Genomic DNA, 19,497 nt, shown 5'->3' on the forward strand with positions numbered 1-19,497 from the left:
AGAGTATTTCAATTGAATCATTGCCCTGTTGACTAATTAAGAAAATAGTTCTTGCTAAGGAATCCAGAGAAAAACCATTTCCCTCTGAGAAAGCTTCTGAGCAATCAGTCAAGAGTGCCAGCATGGAGTAGCATTTGTGATCAAAGCTGGAGAGGCTCTGGCTATGCTCCTCACATTGGTGCAGAGTGAAATTAGTCTTTCTTTTTTGAAGCAAAAGCTGTAGCAGATTCTAGCTCAGTGCCCGGCCTGGTCTCACAATCAGAGCAGGTACATGAGTGTGGGGCACAACAGGGCACACAATCTCAGCCCGCAGCTGCTCACCGCAGGAAAAGTCCCTCCCATTTCTTCACCCCACACCTCCCCTGATTGGTTACATAGTGTCCAGTTTATTTATTTGTCTGTTTCTAAAGTTTTTTTCTGAATGGCCCTAAGCTTAGAAAGGGTATTCCAAAGAAATTTATTGAATCGAATGCTTTATTAATTTATTCATCCATTCATCACATTTATATAGACTGATTAAATAGACTGATGGTCACAGTTCTCTAAGCAGTTCACACAATACACGTACAGTGCAGTACGGATATAGCCTAGAAGAAGGTGGTGTTCAACAGGCATTTGGTTAAAACCAGCCTAGGCTGGAAAGAGAGAAGGAAGTGAGAAAGAAATTTAGCATTGCCCCACCTTGATTCTCTTGGATATAAAAGTGGGGAGAGAGGAACTCTGCCAGGCTTCCAAGAGTATGCTAATTATACCTGCAACAATAAAGTCAGTTCTGGGAGTTATGTGGACATTATTCACCAACAACCTAGCAGCCTACTTTGAACTAAACTTTTCAGACTTTTTTCAGATGGAGTCTCAGATATAACAAATTCCACTGACCATCTAGAAAGTTAAGAGAGCATGGATTACTACAATTGCAAATGGGCAGAGCAAATAAGTGACAATCTCCATTTCACTGAAGCCCAATTAAAAATAGCTGTGACTGGCTGACTCTGGTGAATTCCAGAAGATCCAAAGCTATGCACTGGGTCTCTTTTACAATCAAGCAAAATGGAACTGAATGCAGAATTGGCCCCTCTTTCTAAATCTGGGCAAGAAAAGACTGTGGAACAGAAGAGGCCAACTCTCTGATTTCTTTGTCCATTTTTAGACAAGTCAAGGTAGAAAATTATCTTATTTGGAACACTGACATTATGTTTGATTTATTGATAGTTGCCTAAGCTATGCAAAAGTCCAGATAAGGAAAATCACAAATGAAGGATTAAAAAGCATTAACACAATGCAAAGGAAAACAGCCTAAAAAACTCCTCTCTACTTGCTGACCCTGTTTTTTCAGGCAAAGCCACTATGAGGAACTCCGTTCAGATGGTAACCCTGTGGGGAAAACAAGCCCCTCCCCACAGCATCACAGCTATCCTCATCACAGATGACCAGAGAACAATCGTCACAGGGAGTCACGAAGGCCAAGTCTGTCTTTGGGACCTGCTACCAGACCTCCAGGTGTGAAAAGTTCTCCTGGCTCCTTCCAGGGCTGCTCCCAGCACCAGCCTGGTCAGGAAAAGCTCCTCAATGAGGACTGCATCTTCCCAGGTGGAATTAGCCATTCCTTTTGGGATACCGTAACCCTATCACAGTCCGGGGAGAAGCAATTTCATTCTTCCCAGTAGAATGTTATTTTCCATTTATCTGCTCTGTAATCAAGAACATGCAATCTGTTATTGAAAAACAATCTCTTTGACTTTGTTATACAGTTAACTTTTTGCCCTTGTAGATGTCATCAAGGCAGATGCTTTTGGGGCACACGGCATCAGTGACATGTTTGGCGAAGGCAAGAGATTTTGAGAAGCAACCATACGTGGTCAGTGCTACTGAGAATGGGTCAGTCACTTTGCATTTCCCATGACACCTCATCTATGGCAAGTTCTGAGTTGAAGGAAATAGACATGCTGTTTTGGAGCAGTAGAGATTGGTGCCTTGTGCCTTTTCTTATGAGTAATTCTTGCTAAGGTAGGCTAGGACTGGTACTAGTATCTCCAAGATTTCAGGTGAAAAAGGGGGCTAGCTGTTGAAGAGCCCTGGAAGGTGTTTTAATAAAAGACCTTTTCAGTGGGAGGCCCAAGAGGAAAGGGAAGACTGATCTTCTGAAATACAAAGAAGGGATATGAGCCTTGATCCATTCTCAAGAACACAAGAACCTTTGTGTAACCTGCCTCTGATGTGCCAGCTAATAGAAGCAAGATAGCTTGTTCAATGTCTGAGACAAAACCATTTTCTATGTTTTCTTTAAGACAGCTCATGGGGATAATGACAAAACTGTTCTTCTGTAGGTGAGGAAAGCTAAGCCCTAACTATTATTTTAAAATGGATTTTATTATATTTCAATAATAACTGATTTCAGTGTAACTTACATGCTATATACTTCCTTCTGTCCTTAAATTTCAAGGTAAATCCCATGCGCTCTGTGTGTGTGTGTGTGTGCGCGTGTGTGCACGTGTGTGTATCATAGGACATCATCAATAGTTCTTTTGGCAGAGAGATGAGCATTTGGGACATTACCAGTGGACGGTGTATAGAGAATACAAGGCTTCCATTTCGGCACACAGCCATCTGTGTAAGTAGAACACATCCTTACCTCTGTTCTTTTGAGGATCATCTCTTAGCAGCTTATTCTTACACAGGGCTTGATGGTGTCTCCAGTAATTTGATGAAAAAATGTTCCAGATGTGAGAAAGGACTAAACAGAATACAGCCTGGGTTTTATACCTACATTTTTAAAAATTTGAGTAAAGGCTGTCCTTCCAGGGCACAACTAAATGAAGATCTCAGCAAATACTTAGAAGTCCATGACTTCTGGTAAGCACTGGGGGTTCAGGAATGCTCCGACAGAATCTGGCATGCTGTTTCTTTTTGGGACACCATTACCTCCATTAGCTTCTGTCTAGCACCGTGCTGAGTTGAAGCAGCTGCATTTTCTGCCTTCTTTAGCTTTGGAAGGAAGGAACCAATTGGACAAGACCGGGCCATCAACAAAGCATGCAGCTCCTGCTGCCATGGAAATGCAGCTGCGCACATCTGCAGCTCCTGCTGTGGTCTCTCTAGCAGTGGGACCATAAGTCTACCTGCAAAGTGGCTGCAGGTTTGGAATTGGTCAAGAAGCCATTGGCCTCAGACAGAATCTGCAGATAGCACTGAGCAAAGTGCAACACCCTTGTTTCACTACACTAGCCTGCTTCTGTACTGCAGTGCCTGTTTAAGTGCATCAAATTTAGAATTAGAATTAGTATGCTCAGGAAACATTTATAATGGAATGCAGTCATGTGATTTGCTTGCATTGTGGATGAGATGCAAAGAAGAGTCTCTTTTCTACTTGTGCATCATTTCTCACTTTTGTGTACTAGTGATGGTGCATTTCCATGGTACACTAGCATTTTTCTGTAGGACAAGGAGATGCAGGAAGAAGTATCCCCTACATGCATCTTTTGAACAGCACACAAAAGAGATCCACAGGACTTCCTTCATGGCTTGGAACAGTCCAGAATCAGCTCTAGGTCTAGGATGCTACTGTGAGCTGTCCAGTTGCATCATCTTAGTCAGCCACTAGAGGGCAGAATGCACTTGGCCTGATCTACCCACCTCTGGGTTCTGCAGGTTGTTTGATGAAGGCTGTTCCCAGCTAATGTCTGGTAGGAGTCAGTCTCTGGATAACAGATGTGCTTTTTAGTGGGCTTGGGTCCTGCCAGCTAATCTCTCGTGTCTTTTTCTCTTTTTACAGTATTACCACAGCTCATTTCGCATGGCAGGAGAGGGCTGGCTGGTCTGTTGTGGGCAGTATAACGACATCCTTATTATTGATGCGATAACCCTGGTTGTGCTTCACACATTAACCTCTTCTTCCTCTTCAGACTGGATCAGCTGCATGTGTTTAGTGCGTTCTCTGAGGATTCAAGGTATATTTGCTATCAAAAGCATGCAACTTGGATGCTTCTATGGAAAGTTATCATCCATGCTTATCCATAGATAACATATGGAAGGATTGATGTAGAATTGTATTGGTATATCTATAATTTGGTGAGTGGGCGGCCACATGTCTGTTTGGAAATTATAGGAATTGGTCAGAGCTGCAGGATAGCTGCAGTACAGTACTTGACAACATCATTGTCAAGAAGGCTGATGGTTTACTCCCAGAGGAACCTCCCTCCTGCTGGGAAGAAGGCTGGATTCTGTGGGACCCCTTTTCTTAAGCCCTGGGACAATCAGGACTGTTGGTGCAAGGACAGTTTTGCCCGTTCTTGGGACCCTGGGATAGTGAGTGAGGGCAGAGCAAGCCTCAATTCTGAAGGATCAGAACAGGAGCTGGAAGAACCCCAAATGGGTGCAGCCACCCACAGACATGAAGCAGGACAATAGGAGGGCTCTCCTTGGAGGCCAGGCTTAGCTGCATGGGCAGGGTCATCTCGGGTGGGCAAGAGCAGCAGCACCATTTTCCTTGTGCCCCCCGCCTGTGACTTATTTCACTTTTCCAGAGGATTCTTTACTAGCCGTATCTGCAGCAGGAGACCTTAAAGTCTGGGACTTGTCATCTTCGATCAGCAGGATACAGGTGAGAAGCAGCAAATATTCATGACCTGGGCCAGGTGTCTCTTTCTCTTCAGTCTGGCAATGTTGATTCAGGAGGGTTAGAAACATTCCTGTGAGTGGACATAAAGGGGCCCCAGGTGTATGGAAACTTCTGGAAAGTTCTGCATCCAGGCCCAAGCTGAATGCAAATCAAGTTTTCACCTAGAAAGGAGAGATTATAATTTGATAGCAAATTAAATTCCTGGATTTTACAGAAAAAACCCAGGTCAGGGTTTTTTTTTAAGGTCTAATTCCAATCACAGATAGATCAGAATAACTAGAAAATAATTTATCTTATAAAGAATTCCTAAGATTTGGTTGCAAATATGTTTCTGGAATAAATTTCCTAAAAGAATCCAAATCTTAAAACACATATTCTCCAAACTAGAAAATATGCACAACTTTCCAACTGTCCTAAATCAGATATTGTATGGCTTTTGGAGCAAGCCCTCACAACTGAAGGAGTGCAAAGGGGTTACTCTAGGACACGTCATGATGCACCAACATGAATTTAAGGGAAACATCAGTTAAAGTACCCGTAGTTTATGTGCTCCCTAGACACTCCCACATGTCATCAGTCAGTGAGGCTCCCTGGCCTTTGCTTTTTGTTTTGTGTGCTTGGTCCCTTGCCTTGGGTTTTATTTCACATAATGTGTGTGACAGGGTAGAGAGTGCCCTGGAGGTCTCCTAAAGTCCCAAACTGCCCCAGACAAGGCAGCATTGTTTAGATGTTGAAATCTTATAAGGGAACTGGCCAAGGGTTCTTAGGATCCCTTAACTTTGCCATCATAGCTTGAGAGCATGCTAGAATACAAGAGACCTGAAAGGGAATAGATTGGAAAAGGAGTTCAAAATACAGCCATCCCCCTATTCTTTCCATTAAATCTGGTCAAATACCATATTTAGGAGAGGCAAATTCTTCCCTCTTAATCAAACCCATTGACCCATTGAATCAACTTTTACTTTATAGCCCAACTGCAGTGATGACTGATCATGGTATTTTTCTTTTTTTCGATTCCTCCCCCAAATAACCTTTTCTTTTTCTTTAAATGTGCAGGAGAAGCAAAACATTTTTGAAAGAGAATGCCAGCCCCTGGACTGCACACTCTGCAGCGCAATCCGATTTTGCATTTATACGGAGAGGCTTCTCCTAGCTGTATTTTCTACCTGCTGGAAGGTATTTGTTATACAGCAGTGCATGCAATATTAGGCATTTCCTTCACAAATAACTTCAAGAGCTTATCAAAATGCAGATGTTGAGTGAAAACTGAAAAATAATCATATACAAATTGTAATAGAGAATTTAATCATACAAAATGATTGTGAATAGGCTAATGTTTAATAACCAAATCAATGTGCAGACCAAACTAATGTTATTGATTTTAATACACATCTATTTTCCACAATTTGAAAAGCTAAATTAAAGCTATACCAGAATGTGAACGTTCATGTTTCATTCCTTTACAGTAATAGATCCGAAGAAGAATTGTCTTGCCTTTGCAAAAAGCATCTTATTATTCTAGGTGTTTCCTTCCATGATTCTGACAACTTTAGTGATTGAATAAGTTTAATTAAATGAACTGTTATGCCCTGAGCTGATGAACTGTCTGGCCAGGATGTTCCTGAACGTGCCAATGCTTTTCTCCAGTGCACTCGCTGGACCAAAAGACCACCCACCCACCCCACTCAGAAATCTTCCAGAAGGCATTCATCACACCCAGGTTTTCCACTGTTCCAAGATTCCTGAAGTGTGTCCTGCTTCCAAATTTACTTTGCTCCCATGCTCTGTAACTGCTTCCTCTGATGGGAGGGAAGCAGATGATGGGACAGGGCTCTGGCCAGAGGGATAGACATGTTTAATTCCCCCTTTCCCCTTGTTGTCTCTGGCTTCAGGTGTATGATTACTGTGACTTCTCCTTGCTGTGGACTGAGTTTAGCCCAAGCAGCCAGACCCTGGCAGGAGGGGAAATCCTCGCTGCCCACAGGTTGATCATTTGGACAGAAGACGGGCATGGCTACATCTATCAGTTGGTGAGCAGGTGAGACACACCAAGTGCAAGGGAGTTGGCAGAGCCCGTGAAGCCTTTTGATGGCTTCTAAGGTCCTGACTGGGGGACCCTCCCTTTGGCCCAAGGGACTTTCAGTCAGGTAGCTTCTGCCCTTGTGGGCCAGGAGGGCATATTTGTTGGGGCAATACCCAGAAGGAAGTGTTTGCTAATGGAGGAGCTTCCTTTCCCATGCATTGTGAGATCCTCCCTCTTCCCCTGTTTTTAGTGGCCTTTCACGGAGCATACAGCCATCCAAAGGAGGGGTGCTGAAAGAAACAGTTCGTCCTGTTTTACTCTCTTCTACTGAGGTGGAAGGCAACAAAGTAAGTTGGCTGGATTTATAGAGACTTCACTGGGTTTCCATGAATGAGTGATTGGTGGCCATTCTCAGCCTCAGACCATTCAAATTTCTAGAGGAACACAAATGTGTAACAGAAGGTGAAATATCAATATCCCGAATGTGTGCATTTCTTAGACTGCTGTACCAATATGCAAGAAAACACAGAGAAAATTGTGTGAAGAGAGAACAAGCAGAAGTAATCTGCAAACTGTGAATTGGGACTTGTGGGGGCCCCTCAAAGATGTTGAAGAAGTTGATTATCTGTCAGCTAACTCAATTCCTCTTCTGGGATTTTATTTTCAATAGAGTTTTTCTTACATCATGGGCTTCATAAATGAAAGGAAGGAACCCTTTTATAAGATTCTTTATTCTGGACAAGCTTCTGGGAGGATTACTTTATGGCATGTTCCTGATGTGCCTGTTTCAACTCTAGATGGCTCTCCAAAAGGTTAAAATATTTTTTATTTTAGTTTGCACTGGAAAAGGTGAAGATGGGACCTCCTAGCATAAACTCCCTTACTACTTTGCTTATGGTATTCAGAGGGTGATCTGGGTTTGGATATACATCCCTGCTAGATAACATAGGCATTGGGAAGGTAGATGGTCCATAGGGCAGTGGCTTCTCACCAGATCTTATTTTTCACAAAATAAGCCTTCTATGAGAAAACATTTGCACCATTTTGACTCTTCTGCTGGAAAAAGTGTGTAAAATATGCAGGTGACAGAAAATCTGGAGAGTAAGTTCCTTCTCCTCAGGACTGCCCAAATCCAGGCAGAAGTAAGAGAAAAAGAAGTGCTTCTTTTCAACATCTATAGTCACCCTGTAGAGTTTTCTTCCACACCATGCAGGATGGCTTTAAAATGCTGAACTAAATTCCTGGGGAATAAAGGTCTTGCCGGCTAGTAACTAAGATGACTCAAGGCTACCTTGCAGATTGATGGTTAGAGAAGGCCATCCAGAGGGATACTTGCACTCATGTGCTGCTTATTCTCCATCCAAAGGCTTTTGGTGGACCCAGAACACTAATCTAGAGGGACCCAACTCTCCTCAAGGATATGAATGGGGAAGATGCCATCTTTCACATCTCATTGGTTTTTCCTCTCTCCAGTGATCCCAGTAGCAGCATCCAGAACTCTGCAGGATAATTTCAACATCCACTGTCAGATAGCTAAAGGTATCCCTGATCACCCCTGGAAAGCTCCCATCACAGTTTCTACATACATTCCCAGCCTTGAGAAGCTGGTCTGCGGATGTGAAGATGGCAGAATTATCACAGTACCAGCTTTGCATGCTGCAAAGGCCAGACTGTTGGGAGAGGATTCTGTGCAGAAAGGTGAGCAGCTTTGCAGCATCTTTTTTTGACAGATATTTTCAGGGGTGTCAAACTGCTGGCCCGCAGGCCGGTTGCATCATGCAGAAACCGCGCCCACCCCAGCTCCGGCAATGTGAAAAAAGTCACGATACATCGCAACATGTCATGTGAAGCCGCAAGTTTGACACCTGTGCTTTACAATAAGAAGGGGAGGCTTTGGTGCCCCTCTCTCACCTGAATAAAACCCTCCTCAACTCCCAGGTGCTTCAGGGACATGGCCATTCACTTTTTTTGGCGAGGTCCTTCTTGAATGCCAGAGCAATGGACACCCCCTCGCCCGCGCGGCAGCCATTTTATGTACCTCCCCCCATCTCCCAGGCCCAGAAAAGCCGCCTCTGGCTCCCCCGTGGTCGATTCGGGAGACCCGCTGCTTGGTTCCCCCTCTGGGAACGCGCTGTGCTGCCCACGCCTCTCGCCTGCTCCCAAGGGCCAGGAGGAGCCTCCGCCCAACCGGGCCTGCCTCGCCGGGGCACCTGGGCTGCAGAAAGGCGGCGGCTCCTGGCTGAACGGGAGGCTCTTTCGCTGTACTCCTGCCCGCCCGACTCTCTTCGCAGACGCCACCGCCGCGCCCCGCGTGCTGAGCGGCGCCGGCGGCAGCGGCGTGACTGCCCTTCTGGTGCTGCCCGGCCGGCCGGCGCCCTGCTGGCTGCTCTCCGGGAGCCGGGACTCCTGCGTCGTCTGGTGGGACCTCTTCACCGGGGAGGCGCTGCACTGCTTCGCGCTGGAAGCGGGTCCCGTCGCCCGCCTGCTCCTCTCGCCGGACAGCTGCAGGGTGAGTAGCGGCTCCCGAGGCGGTTCTCTGGGAGCCCAGCCAGGCGGGCGGGCTTCTGCTCCCCTCCAGGGTCGGGCAAGGTCTTGGTAAGGCGAAAGGGGGGCCGGCAGCCCTTCCTTCCCCGAGGCCGCCCGACACGTAGAGCTCTTCCCGACGTCCCTTTTGTATCCGGCCGAGAAAGTCTTCCTTGCCTTGTCTTTGCAGCGGAAAGGTCACCGCCTCGTATGCTGCCTATGCAGCGACCACTCCGTCGTAGTTTTGCACGTGCAAGAGCGCGCTTGCCTTTTGCGTGCGAGGAAACACCTTTTTCCCGTGACGGCGTTACGATGGCATCCCATGGAGAATCTGCTGGTCGTGGGGTGTGAAAATGATTCGGTCTACGTTTGGGACATTGAAACAGGTGAGGGAGGCGAGGCTGCTCCGGTTCGCCCCCCCCCCCCTTCTTCTGCAGCAGGCGCCCTTAGGAGCTAGTTATAATCATCAGCAGGAAAGGAACAGATGGACTCTCCTCTGCCCCCTATTTTTCCTCGTACAATTCCTATTTGTGATTATTAGAGGAAGCAAAATTGGCCCCGAATAAATTTGCTTTTTGTCTCTCAGCCCCAAACCTAGACCTATTATAAATAAACTGCAGAAATATGAGTGACAATTAGATGGCAGGCAGCTATGACATCATCAAACGGCCACCAAGAGCATCAGCTCAGTTAGTGGTAAATTTATGGGCAAATAGTCATGGGACTCTGAATCCTTATCTTGGTGTGTCCCAATAGAACCCAGAATTCAGTTGCAAAACTCTGGATGGCCACTAGAGGGCAGTGTTTCTTAGTGTTCAGTGAAGCTTAGGTAAAGGTAAAGGTTCCCCCGCACATGCATGCTAGTTGTTTCCAACTCTAGTTTCAAAGCCGAAGAGCCAGCGCTTGTCTGAGCACGGAACGCTGTTACCTTCCCACCGTAGTGGTCCCTATTTTTCTACTTGCATTTTTACGTGCTTTCAAACTGCTAGGTTGGCAGAAGCTGGGACAAGTAACAGGCGCTCACTCTGTTACTGACCTGCGAAACTGCCAACCTGATCGACAAGCTCAGCGTCCTAACCCACTGAGCCACCGCGTCCCTTAGTGAAGCTTACTTGTCCTGATTTGGGTTATCAGAGGATCACTGTCTATAAAAAATTGTAGCCTGATCCTGGAGAATGCAGGGAGAAGACCTGCTGCTGTGAACATCCACCTTCATTTCCCCTTTGCCTAGGAAGTCTAGAGCGCTATGAAAGTGGGGAAACAGCCAAAGCAATCCTTTCTTCCTGTGAAGATTCTGGTCTTATGGCTGACCCTCTTTATGCAGCCTTGGAAGAAGATGGCCACAGAGAGAAAGATCTGGGTGGCCCGTTGTCCAGCTCCTCGGCCTTTGGCAGTTTTTCCTGCAGCAGGCTTGCTCATCAAAGGAGGTCTTTTTCTCATCAGGTGAATACATTGAAGGCTGCTGGGTATGTGAAGGAAAGCCTGGTTCTTTTGCGCTCCCATTAGAAGCCTGCCCCCCTTTCTTCTCCAGGGCTCCTCTGATGACTCCTGCTCCCCCATCTTTGGAATGCCCCGTTCCAAGGACTGAGAGCTCCCATTGATGGGTTTTAGCTACAGGTGGTGTTTGTTCTAAATCACTGTAGTGGTGGATTTCACCCATTCAAACTTGAGAAAAAGGCATCCTTTTAATTGCCCAATTGTTGAAAATGCATTACAGTACACTTATTAGCCACCTCACCCATACAGACCTTTGCAGCCTCTCAACCTACCTGTGCAAAGTCTGGGCATTTTCAGATCTCAGTGTGCAAATAGTCATACCTTTCTATTGTGTTCTATTAGCTATCAATAAGTTTAGAGGAATGTTTTCAAATGAAAATGAAGTATTCACAAAGAAAAATCAATGGAAGCCATTGGTAAAAAAAGTGTGTTTAGCAAACAGGAAGATGCCCTTGAAAAGGCTCTATTGCTGCTGCCAATCATCCCATGAAGTCAGCCTAGGCAAGTAGTTCACAATTGTGTTATGTTTCAAGGGGTCTCGCTTCTTCCCCTCCCCCCCTTCAAAGAGCCCTCTTTGGGACACAGGGAAGAATGTGGGAGGAGAGGGCTTTTTCAGGAAAACATGCAACTCATCCACATCTGCAGACCTGAGGAAAAGAGCACAGTGGTTTGCCTGCCTGCTCTTAGAATGGCTGGGATTCTGCATGTCTTAGAGCTAAGATTAGAATTTGCCTTGGAGACAAGCTTGTCCTTGCTTGCTCATTTGGTTTGTTTACAGGTTAAGGGTGGCCAGCTTCGGAATGCTGATTTCTGCCTCATGGAGGCTGGCAGCACTCATTGCAGAATTGCCAGAGTCCAAAGGGAAAAGTGGGGTCTTGATTGAAGGGGCTACTAGGGATTGAGGGAGGGCTCTTCATTTGACACCTGCTGCCAAGTGGATCTGCTAAGGAGAAGAGAGTTGTGTCCCCTGGAAGAGTGACGGGAGATCCTTGGACAGACTGTGCTTGTGGCCGATGACCCACATCGGCTTGGCTGCAAATGGACTGAGCCTAGAAATCCCTCTGACCAGTTAAAACTCCTCAGGCATTTCCTTTATGGCTGTTTCACTACACATTGGAAACATGTTTATGTCGTTTGGTTGTTGCTTCTCAACACTTGTTTACCATATTGATATGTCATTTATTCCTCATGTCTTTCTGTTTGGTGTTTTGCTATTTTCAATAGTAGCTTACTTTATACTTCTTTTCAAAAGTGAAATATTGGCATATTTACTGATTACATTCATTGTTATGTGACAGCCACCTGAATTGGATATAAACGTATATAAATATTTTGTTATATCAACTAAATTATTAAAACATTTATCTTTCAGTTAACTACTCTCTGCTGGGCTCAGGGGCCTTTTGCTGTTTGGCCATTGAGGGCAACATGGGACAGCATCAATGTCAACATGCTCCTCTTTGATTTGGAAAAACTGGTGGAATTGCTGTGCTCCTTTCAGGCCAATGGACTGAAGTCCTCCAGTTCCTTCAGCACCCTGGACACTCTAAAGAGAGCCAGAAGCACAACAGAGAAAAGGACATTAATGTTAAAGAGAAACAGAACTGCTGGATCCCTCTCTCCAGTGGATGGGCAGGTCAGAGTGGCTAGTGTAGAACAAGACTCTGGGGAGGTGCGTATAGGTGGAACCCTGGAACAAAGTAATGGCATCAAAAGACGCAAAAAAGCAAAGAGTTCCAAGAAGATTAAAAGGCACTCCTTGGGAAAAACCAGCCCCACTGTGGCCACAGAGGCAGCCAAACTCCTTTTGTCCTGCTTTTTCCCCTGGGGTGTGAACAGAGAGTTGGACGATCTTTGTGTTCAGTATTTAGGTATTTTGAGACTTTTATCTCCCATCTCCTTTGGACTGCTTTCAAAAGACAATTATCTTACTCTGATGTTACCAGGATGGAGCAGCCCTAATCCTCAGAAGGTGGAAGAGCAGCAGGAGGTAGTCAATCTATTTTCTAGCAAAGTGCTGCATTTACATAGTAAATACTGTAGTGTAACCCAAGAGCAAACAGACAAGAAGGATGGATGGAGAAACACTGTTACTTCTACGCAGCAAAGGCTAACTCTTGGCTATTTGTTGAGCAGGATGTCTTTAGTTCAAAGGATAATTAACAGGCCTTCAAAAAAGACCAGGTAAGACCTAGTCTAGCTTTTTCTGAAATAAAAATTGGTTTCTGTAGTTAGAAGAAACATATGGATGAACAGTTCTTGCCTATCATACATCATTCACATATATCCTGTGGTTCCTTTCTCCCCAGTCAGCTTCTGGTCACTAGGCCTATTCCTCTGAAAGGCTTGGGTTTATCTGCTTCCTGGGAGAAGGTGGCCTTCTGAGGCTTCCTTGCATGGTGTGCCCCACTCTCTTTCACAAAGGAAGATCTCACCAAGCACACACTGCTTCTAACTTCGCCCCCCCCCCCCCGCTTCAAGGACATAGTCAGCTCCTGGTTTTCACTTACTGACTTGTCTTCTTCACCATCATCATTGTAGCTTGTAATTCACCAGCTTGTTCAACCATGGCTAAACTATCCTCAACATACTTTAGAATATTGCAAGAGCCCAGCTGAGAATGGGGATTTTTCTCCTGAGTTGAGGCCTTTTCAGCTTTGTTTGCCTGCAAGATACACATTATAGGGAGATACATGTGAGCTATCAAAGAGCTAAACTAAGTGGAATTAAATTAATAATTATATTGCGTTTACCTGCAGTCCCATAGTGACTGTTGGCACTTTTGCTATCTGTGTGAGGGTCCCTGAGAGACAAACGATTTCTTTGCTTTCAGCCTCATGAAGCGCAACAAATGGAGACCTGCAGCATCTCTGGTCTTGGATGATCTTAACCTAGAGACTTCTCCACGTGAGTCCTGGTGACACATCCACATTGGTTCCTAGGTGTATGATGAGAGGAAACCTTTCTTCCTGAAGGAAGCTTCCACGGTGAAGAAAAGCCATAGGTTCCCTCAACCCTTCCAAGCCCTAAAATGTGCAGAAGCACCAGGTAGCCCAGAGGCCCTGTGGAAAACCAAGATCTGTCAGTATCTCCTTAATTTAATAATTTCAGCACATGGTACAATAGAACTGAACATTATTAAATAAAATATAAATTCTCCAATATTCTTCACAATAAAGATAAGAAATGGCCACAAATATAGGCAGGTTACGAAAATTCCAAGACAAATAGAAGGTGCTGAAAAAATTGTAAAGGAGGACTTAAAATCATTTGGTGAGATTAATTAGATGTTTGATCTTTACAGGCTTTTGCCTCAGAGCAAAATGAAACTTCTCTTAATGCAGTTGTTTACAAAATGTTTGCTTTTTAAAATTAATCAAGATTTCAGGAGCAATGGTAAATATAATTTACTTTATTTATTTGCTCATAGGCCAAAAATAGTAAAAGAAACACTTAGCATAGATGATACTAAGCTAAATGAAAGAAGCTATAAGGGAAAGTAGAAAGGGAAAGGCGCATGTGTGCCTGCGGGTTGGGGAGGGTTAGGAGGAGGCAGGCCCAGACTGTAGTTCTGCTTTGGAGTGACTTTGAGCCAGTCCCCAACCCTCAATCCTCCACTGCCTGCCACCTGCACTGGACCAATATGGTAGATTAGGGTCAGCATTCTTGTGCCCTTGTGAAAGGCCGTTCTTTTTTCATTTCACTTCTCATTCTTGAGCCAAGTGTCAAGGAAAGGGATCCTTTCTGGAGAAAGTTATATTCTGTAGGAACTAGATCCTAGCTGACAATGAATGTTTCTTCTGCTTCAGACATGTTGAGGTTTCCTGTTTGTGAGTCAGATAATCCTTCATTTGTCAAGCTAATTTCTTGCTGGAGAGACCAATCCATAGAGGTAAGAAAGGAGCACCATTCCAAGGGCTTAAAATCCCCCCAGGTTTCAACTGGGGGAACAGTTTTGCAGCAACTGGGTCAACAAAGTGGAAGTTAATCCTGGGTGGGGAGCTTTTCTTCTCTCCCATGCTGTGAGCCATTTCCTTTGTACAGAATTTGGCAACCACCCCCCAAGCTGCCTGATGCTTGATGTAGGAGTCCCTGGTCATGCCTCAGTGTTTACCAGGGTGCCTGCTCTGGCTGAGCCTTCAGCCTTTCAGATGAAGGGCAGCAGCTAGAAGGGGAGCTCAACAGAAGAGGCCACCGTCTGCTGGTCTTTTCCTCTAGACCCCTTCATTTGCAGAAGCACCATGTGGCTGATTCCATCTCCAAGCAGAGTACATGTGAAGCCTTGCTGGCTGGCATAGGTATCAAGACTGTTTAATTGTAGATGTAAAAGCTATTTGTTGTAAGAAAAACTTTTGAAGAATTCAGGATAAACATTCTCTGCATATAGAAGAAAATATGTGCCCAGCCCTTTTCCTGATGTGCTAACTTGATAAGTGCATGGGATATTTTGGAATATTTTTCCTCCAGCACTTCCCTTCCACCCAGCATGCAGCTGGACTGTTGCTGCCAGTTGCTGTTGCTGCCAATTTAGCTCTTTTTGCTCCTTCCCTGAACTTCCCTTCTGGGGAAGCAGTGGGGCAAGGAGGCCTGCAGAACAAGCCTGTGCCAACAGAAATTTAATTCCTCTCTGTCTGTGACAGGTGATGGAGGCCACTCAGGCAACTTTGCTGGCTGAAGTGGAACAGAGCATACAGCAGAAGACCTTGGCTGGAGGCCATGGGCAAACAAATTCTACCAGACAGGGGACAGAGGGGGCCAAGAACCTCCCTTTGCAGGGTACAGCTTTTGGTAAGGTTCACAGCAGTGATTTGGGGAGGAGGTACAGAGCAACCTGAGGCCTATTAGTAGGCCTATTCCTATTAAATTATGGAGGCAGAGGAGTGATGAAATCCACATTTACTACCCCTGTATTTACCTGCCTCCTGCATTAGGTAAACAGTGCCACCCCTCCCCTACCACTTCTTCAAGTTACAGCAAGAATTGCTGTCGGTTGCTCTCATACACGACCCTAAGAGGATGTTCAGGCCTTAGATGCTGTGCCAAACCTTTGTGGGTTTGAGCCTCTTCTTCCAGCAGTGGTGCTTAAAAAAGAGACCTGGTGATGGCACTGACTTGTGTCCTTGTAGGGTCCTTGTAGAATCTCTCTTCCCCCCTCCAAGGGAATGAAAGGACTGACTAGACTTGACTAGAGTTGTCCTTGATTTTTCTTAGTCAGCTGTGATTAAGACCTTTGGCCATGGACTGCGCTTCAGTCGGTGTCCATTAGAGCCATGCTTCAGATTACACTCTTTCCTGTAAAGATATACAACTCAATATAATGCTTTCTCATCCAACAACCGTGGTTGCAGTCAACTTCTCTCACTTTGTCAACGCTCATTTACAAGTGCAGCTCTAACATTAGTGGTCAGGTATTAAAGAAAACGCATTGGAAGAGTCTGTAGAATTGCAGCTTATTTCACTCCTTGCAGAGAACTTAATGCAACAGAAATCAGATTTGCTGTGCATTTTACACAAAATCCAATTGTCTAGGCGCCATACCAGGCATATCCCAAACCTTAGGAAGATAGATTCTAATAGGCCATCATTCAAGCCTCATGTGGAAGCCATATATTTGGGATGCCTGTGCATGGAATCTGATCCTTTAAAAATGTTCTCTTATTCCATGTACAATGTGTGCTGTGTGGAAGAGATAGTTAAGCATCCACGTAGCGTGGCAAGTTAATAATGACAGGCAATTCCTGCCGGTATTTGTGTGAACATCCCTCGCAACAAAATAATCTCTGCAATGGATTACAGTACGGTATGTGCATAGTCAGGGGAGTGATCTCTGAGGGCCTGCCTCTTTTTTTCCCTGGTCCCCTGGCATGGGGAGTCCAAGAACTGGGGGCTGGAAAGGACTGCAAGGATCATCTAGTCCAGCTGTAACCCTATAGGACCCAGCTGTGTACAGCTACTCCAATGTGAGGCTATTTTCACAGCTACTCTTCCAAATCCTGCTGGAAAACACCAAATTGGTGGCAGTGGGGAAGAAGACTTCCACTCACCTTAAAAGGTGCTGCTGCATTGGCTACTCTTTTGTAGTGGGTAACTGAATCCCACTGAGTGGAAGGAACACATGGAAGGGTATTTCTCTTTTAATGTTCATTTATGTTCACATTCATTTTAATCTACTCAAGATTTGGAAGGGCGGGCTTGCTATTGAATGACTATAAGGTCTTGTAATTATTCCCAGGTACTATGGGCATGATCAAGTGTGAGAGCTGCATAACCACACCAAATGTTGAAGATAGGGAATGTTCTGCAGAGGAACTGGGGAGTCCAGGTGAGGTCCTGATCAGTGGAACCATCATGCCAGCAGGTACATACAGCTGGTTTCAGCAGCCTTTGTGTCAGATTTTGGTTGGACATCAGGAAAAATGTTATGATTGTAAGAACCATTCAAGCATGGAGCTGACTTTCTTAGAACGTGGTAGACACTATTGGCTGGAGGTATTTAAATAGAGGCTGGGTCAGAAAATTGTCAGAGAGCAGGTTTGTTCCTTTCAAATTAGATTATCAAAATCATAGTTCATATTATTATTCAACAGATGCAAAGAAGCCACTTCCTTGGGTGTCCAAACTGTGTTCCTGCAAGGTGTGTTAGAAGAGTGATTGAATTTCCCCATGAGAACAAAGAATTGTTGCAGACATAGAAGTGTCTTCCCTTCTTGGCTGATGCTGGCTTGGGAAGCCCTCCTGTTTTCTTCTCAGCTTACTCCTACATCTCTTCCTTCAATTAGTTAAATATACTCTGACTGTCATTGCAAGAACTTTGGAACATCAAGATTAGATTGACCCCAATCCTGCTGACCTATTGCAAACCGCTGAAGAACTGGGTATGCTTCAGGCCTGGTGCCAGGAGGTGTTTGTCAGTTGTTCGGGTTATCCTCATCAATCACTAAAGGTTTTTATCGTTGAGTTTTTTAAGAGTTAAGACAATTTACAAAATGAACATGCCAAAAGCACATTTTATTTAAGAATGAGACTGCAAGCCTGATATGTAAGAAGTTATGGTAGGTCTTGCACTGTCCTTGGGGTGCTTCATTCTCAGTTGTCTGTTTTCACTGCCTGTTTCAAAGGCTCCTACCCAACTTCTCAAGTACTTAGAATTTGCTTCCATGCTACACAAATTCTGTAGTTTTGAGATGGGTAAAATATCCTATTCACAACCATGTATACTTAAATTTTTAATTTACTGTTCGATGGTCTTTAAAATATTGCAAGTGATTAAAAGGAGCGTAAAGAATAAATATAGCCTGTAAGGGGCCTCATGCATTCTTAATGGCAGCTGGTTAATCCAAACTCTAGGTAGTGGATTTGAATGCTTGGAGACTAACCTCCTTGGCAAGGAAAGGCAATTTCTCCTTAGGGTAAATTATAATTCATTATTCTGTAATTAAATTAAACATCTGTGAATAACAGTATCCCAATTTGTCTGCAGGCCACTAGAGCTCCATGGCTCTTTTTTGTCTTCTGTAAGGCAGGCATTGGTGGTTAAACTGGCCAGGCATGCAGCAAAATATACCCACTTTTTATTTCTGGCCTTTCACCAAGAGGAAAAAAATAAATAGATTCATGGAGGCTTAACACATTTTATCTTGTTCTGCTTGCATGTTTGTTCACTTATAAGATATATAAGCCTCCCATCTTATCACAAGATAACTCTAGGTGGTTTACAATCATAAATCATGTTCTCAAAGTATATGAGAGAAAAGACCAGGAGACAGGTTAATGGAAGTACGAGAACTGATATATTGCAAGAGAGATTTGGTGATGTCCCTGTAGAACTCTGTTTGGTGTCTTCCATCAGGATAATATTGCTAGTAGAGAGAGTGGTAAGAACCAAGGTCCATTTGTCCTTCTTTATGGAGAGCCATGAGTAAATACACGGATGCTCATTTGGCAGCCTCAGGGAGGAATAAAATTTTTTGCAAAGCAACTTTCTCCATGGGGCAACTAGCTTAGCTGCTTCTCTCTTAGACTGTGGATGTTTCCAAAGGTGTACCCATTTGGCTTCCTGGACTTTTTATTTCATTTACAGTTGTCACTCTGTTCCCGGCAGCTTTGCAGCACTCTAGAGCAGGGGTGTTAAACTGCCAGCTCCCAGGCCAAAACTGTGCCTGCCCCATTGCCGGCAATGGGAACAAATTTGTGATACGTTGTGACACATCTCGTGATGCTGCAAGTTTGACATCCCTGCAGAGGGATCTGACCATACTTAGCACACTGATGCAGACAACAATCCCACCTGTTCTAGTTAGAGAGAAGCTCCCGGTCACCAACGTCTTTCCCTCAGAAGATCTTCTGGAAGCCAACCAGCCTGTCCTCAGAATGGAGGCTGTCTTGCCTGACTAGAGGAGCCCCCCCCCCCCAGGGATGGAAGGCAGAAAAGGAGGCAGGCAGACAGGGGCCCTTCTCCTCCCCCCATCCTTTAGCTTAGACATGTCAAACACAAGGCCGGGGGCCAGATCCGGCCTGCGAAGTAGTTTCATGTGGCCTGCAAAGCCATCCTGGAAACAGTGAGGGAATGGCCCTCGCTGCCTTGGTCCTGGCCCAGGCCGGCTGGGAGCCAATGTACAATTTCATGATGGCCATTTATGCTGAAATCCATTCAGTCTTAGCTCCACAAGGCCATCTGGAAACAGCGAGGGACCAGCCCCTGCCACGTCAGCCCCGCCCCCTGGGTGCGCACTGGGGAGGTATCACCCTTTGTGAGGAATGAAGAAAAGCACCATCGACTGGAAGTGGCCAGCACATGGCCTTGCCTACTTTGGGCAGGCTAGAGGCTGGACAGCAT

At 45.1% G+C, this 19,497-nt stretch overlaps 1 protein-coding gene across 4 annotated transcripts; it reads left to right on the forward strand.

The window, feature by feature from the left end:
- Positions 1-1,347: 1,347 nt before the first annotated feature.
- Positions 1,348-18,221, forward strand: WDR72 (WD repeat domain 72; the record flags this gene model as incomplete). 4 transcript variants are annotated; one of them, XM_083371184.1, is made up of 19 exons in its annotated part: positions 1,348-1,500; positions 1,772-1,878; positions 2,533-2,611; positions 3,773-3,947; positions 4,524-4,600; positions 5,675-5,794; positions 6,511-6,656; positions 6,892-6,988; positions 7,312-7,453; positions 8,115-8,339; positions 8,933-9,150; positions 9,355-9,550; positions 10,396-10,607; positions 12,034-12,845; positions 13,495-13,568; positions 14,471-14,553; positions 15,302-15,449; positions 16,894-17,019; positions 17,249-18,221. In XM_083371184.1, 19 exons carry the CDS (start codon positions 1,348-1,350, stop codon positions 17,302-17,304), a joined length of 3,246 nt encoding a protein of 1,081 aa, XP_083227310.1. In that variant the 3' UTR covers positions 17,305-18,221. The 4 variants fall into 4 exon arrangements, with proteins under 4 accessions (XP_083227310.1, XP_083227311.1, XP_083227313.1 ...); XM_083371185.1 differs by having other exon boundaries at positions 16,894-16,983; XM_083371186.1 differs by lacking the exons at positions 1,348-1,500; positions 1,772-1,878 and having other exon boundaries at positions 2,488-2,611.
- Between the last annotated feature and the right edge of the window lie 1,276 nt (positions 18,222-19,497).

The sequence above is a fragment of the Vipera ursinii genome (genome assembly GCF_947247035.1).
Source record: "Vipera ursinii genome assembly, chromosome: 11".
Lineage (NCBI taxonomy): Eukaryota > Metazoa > Chordata > Lepidosauria > Squamata > Viperidae > Vipera > Vipera ursinii.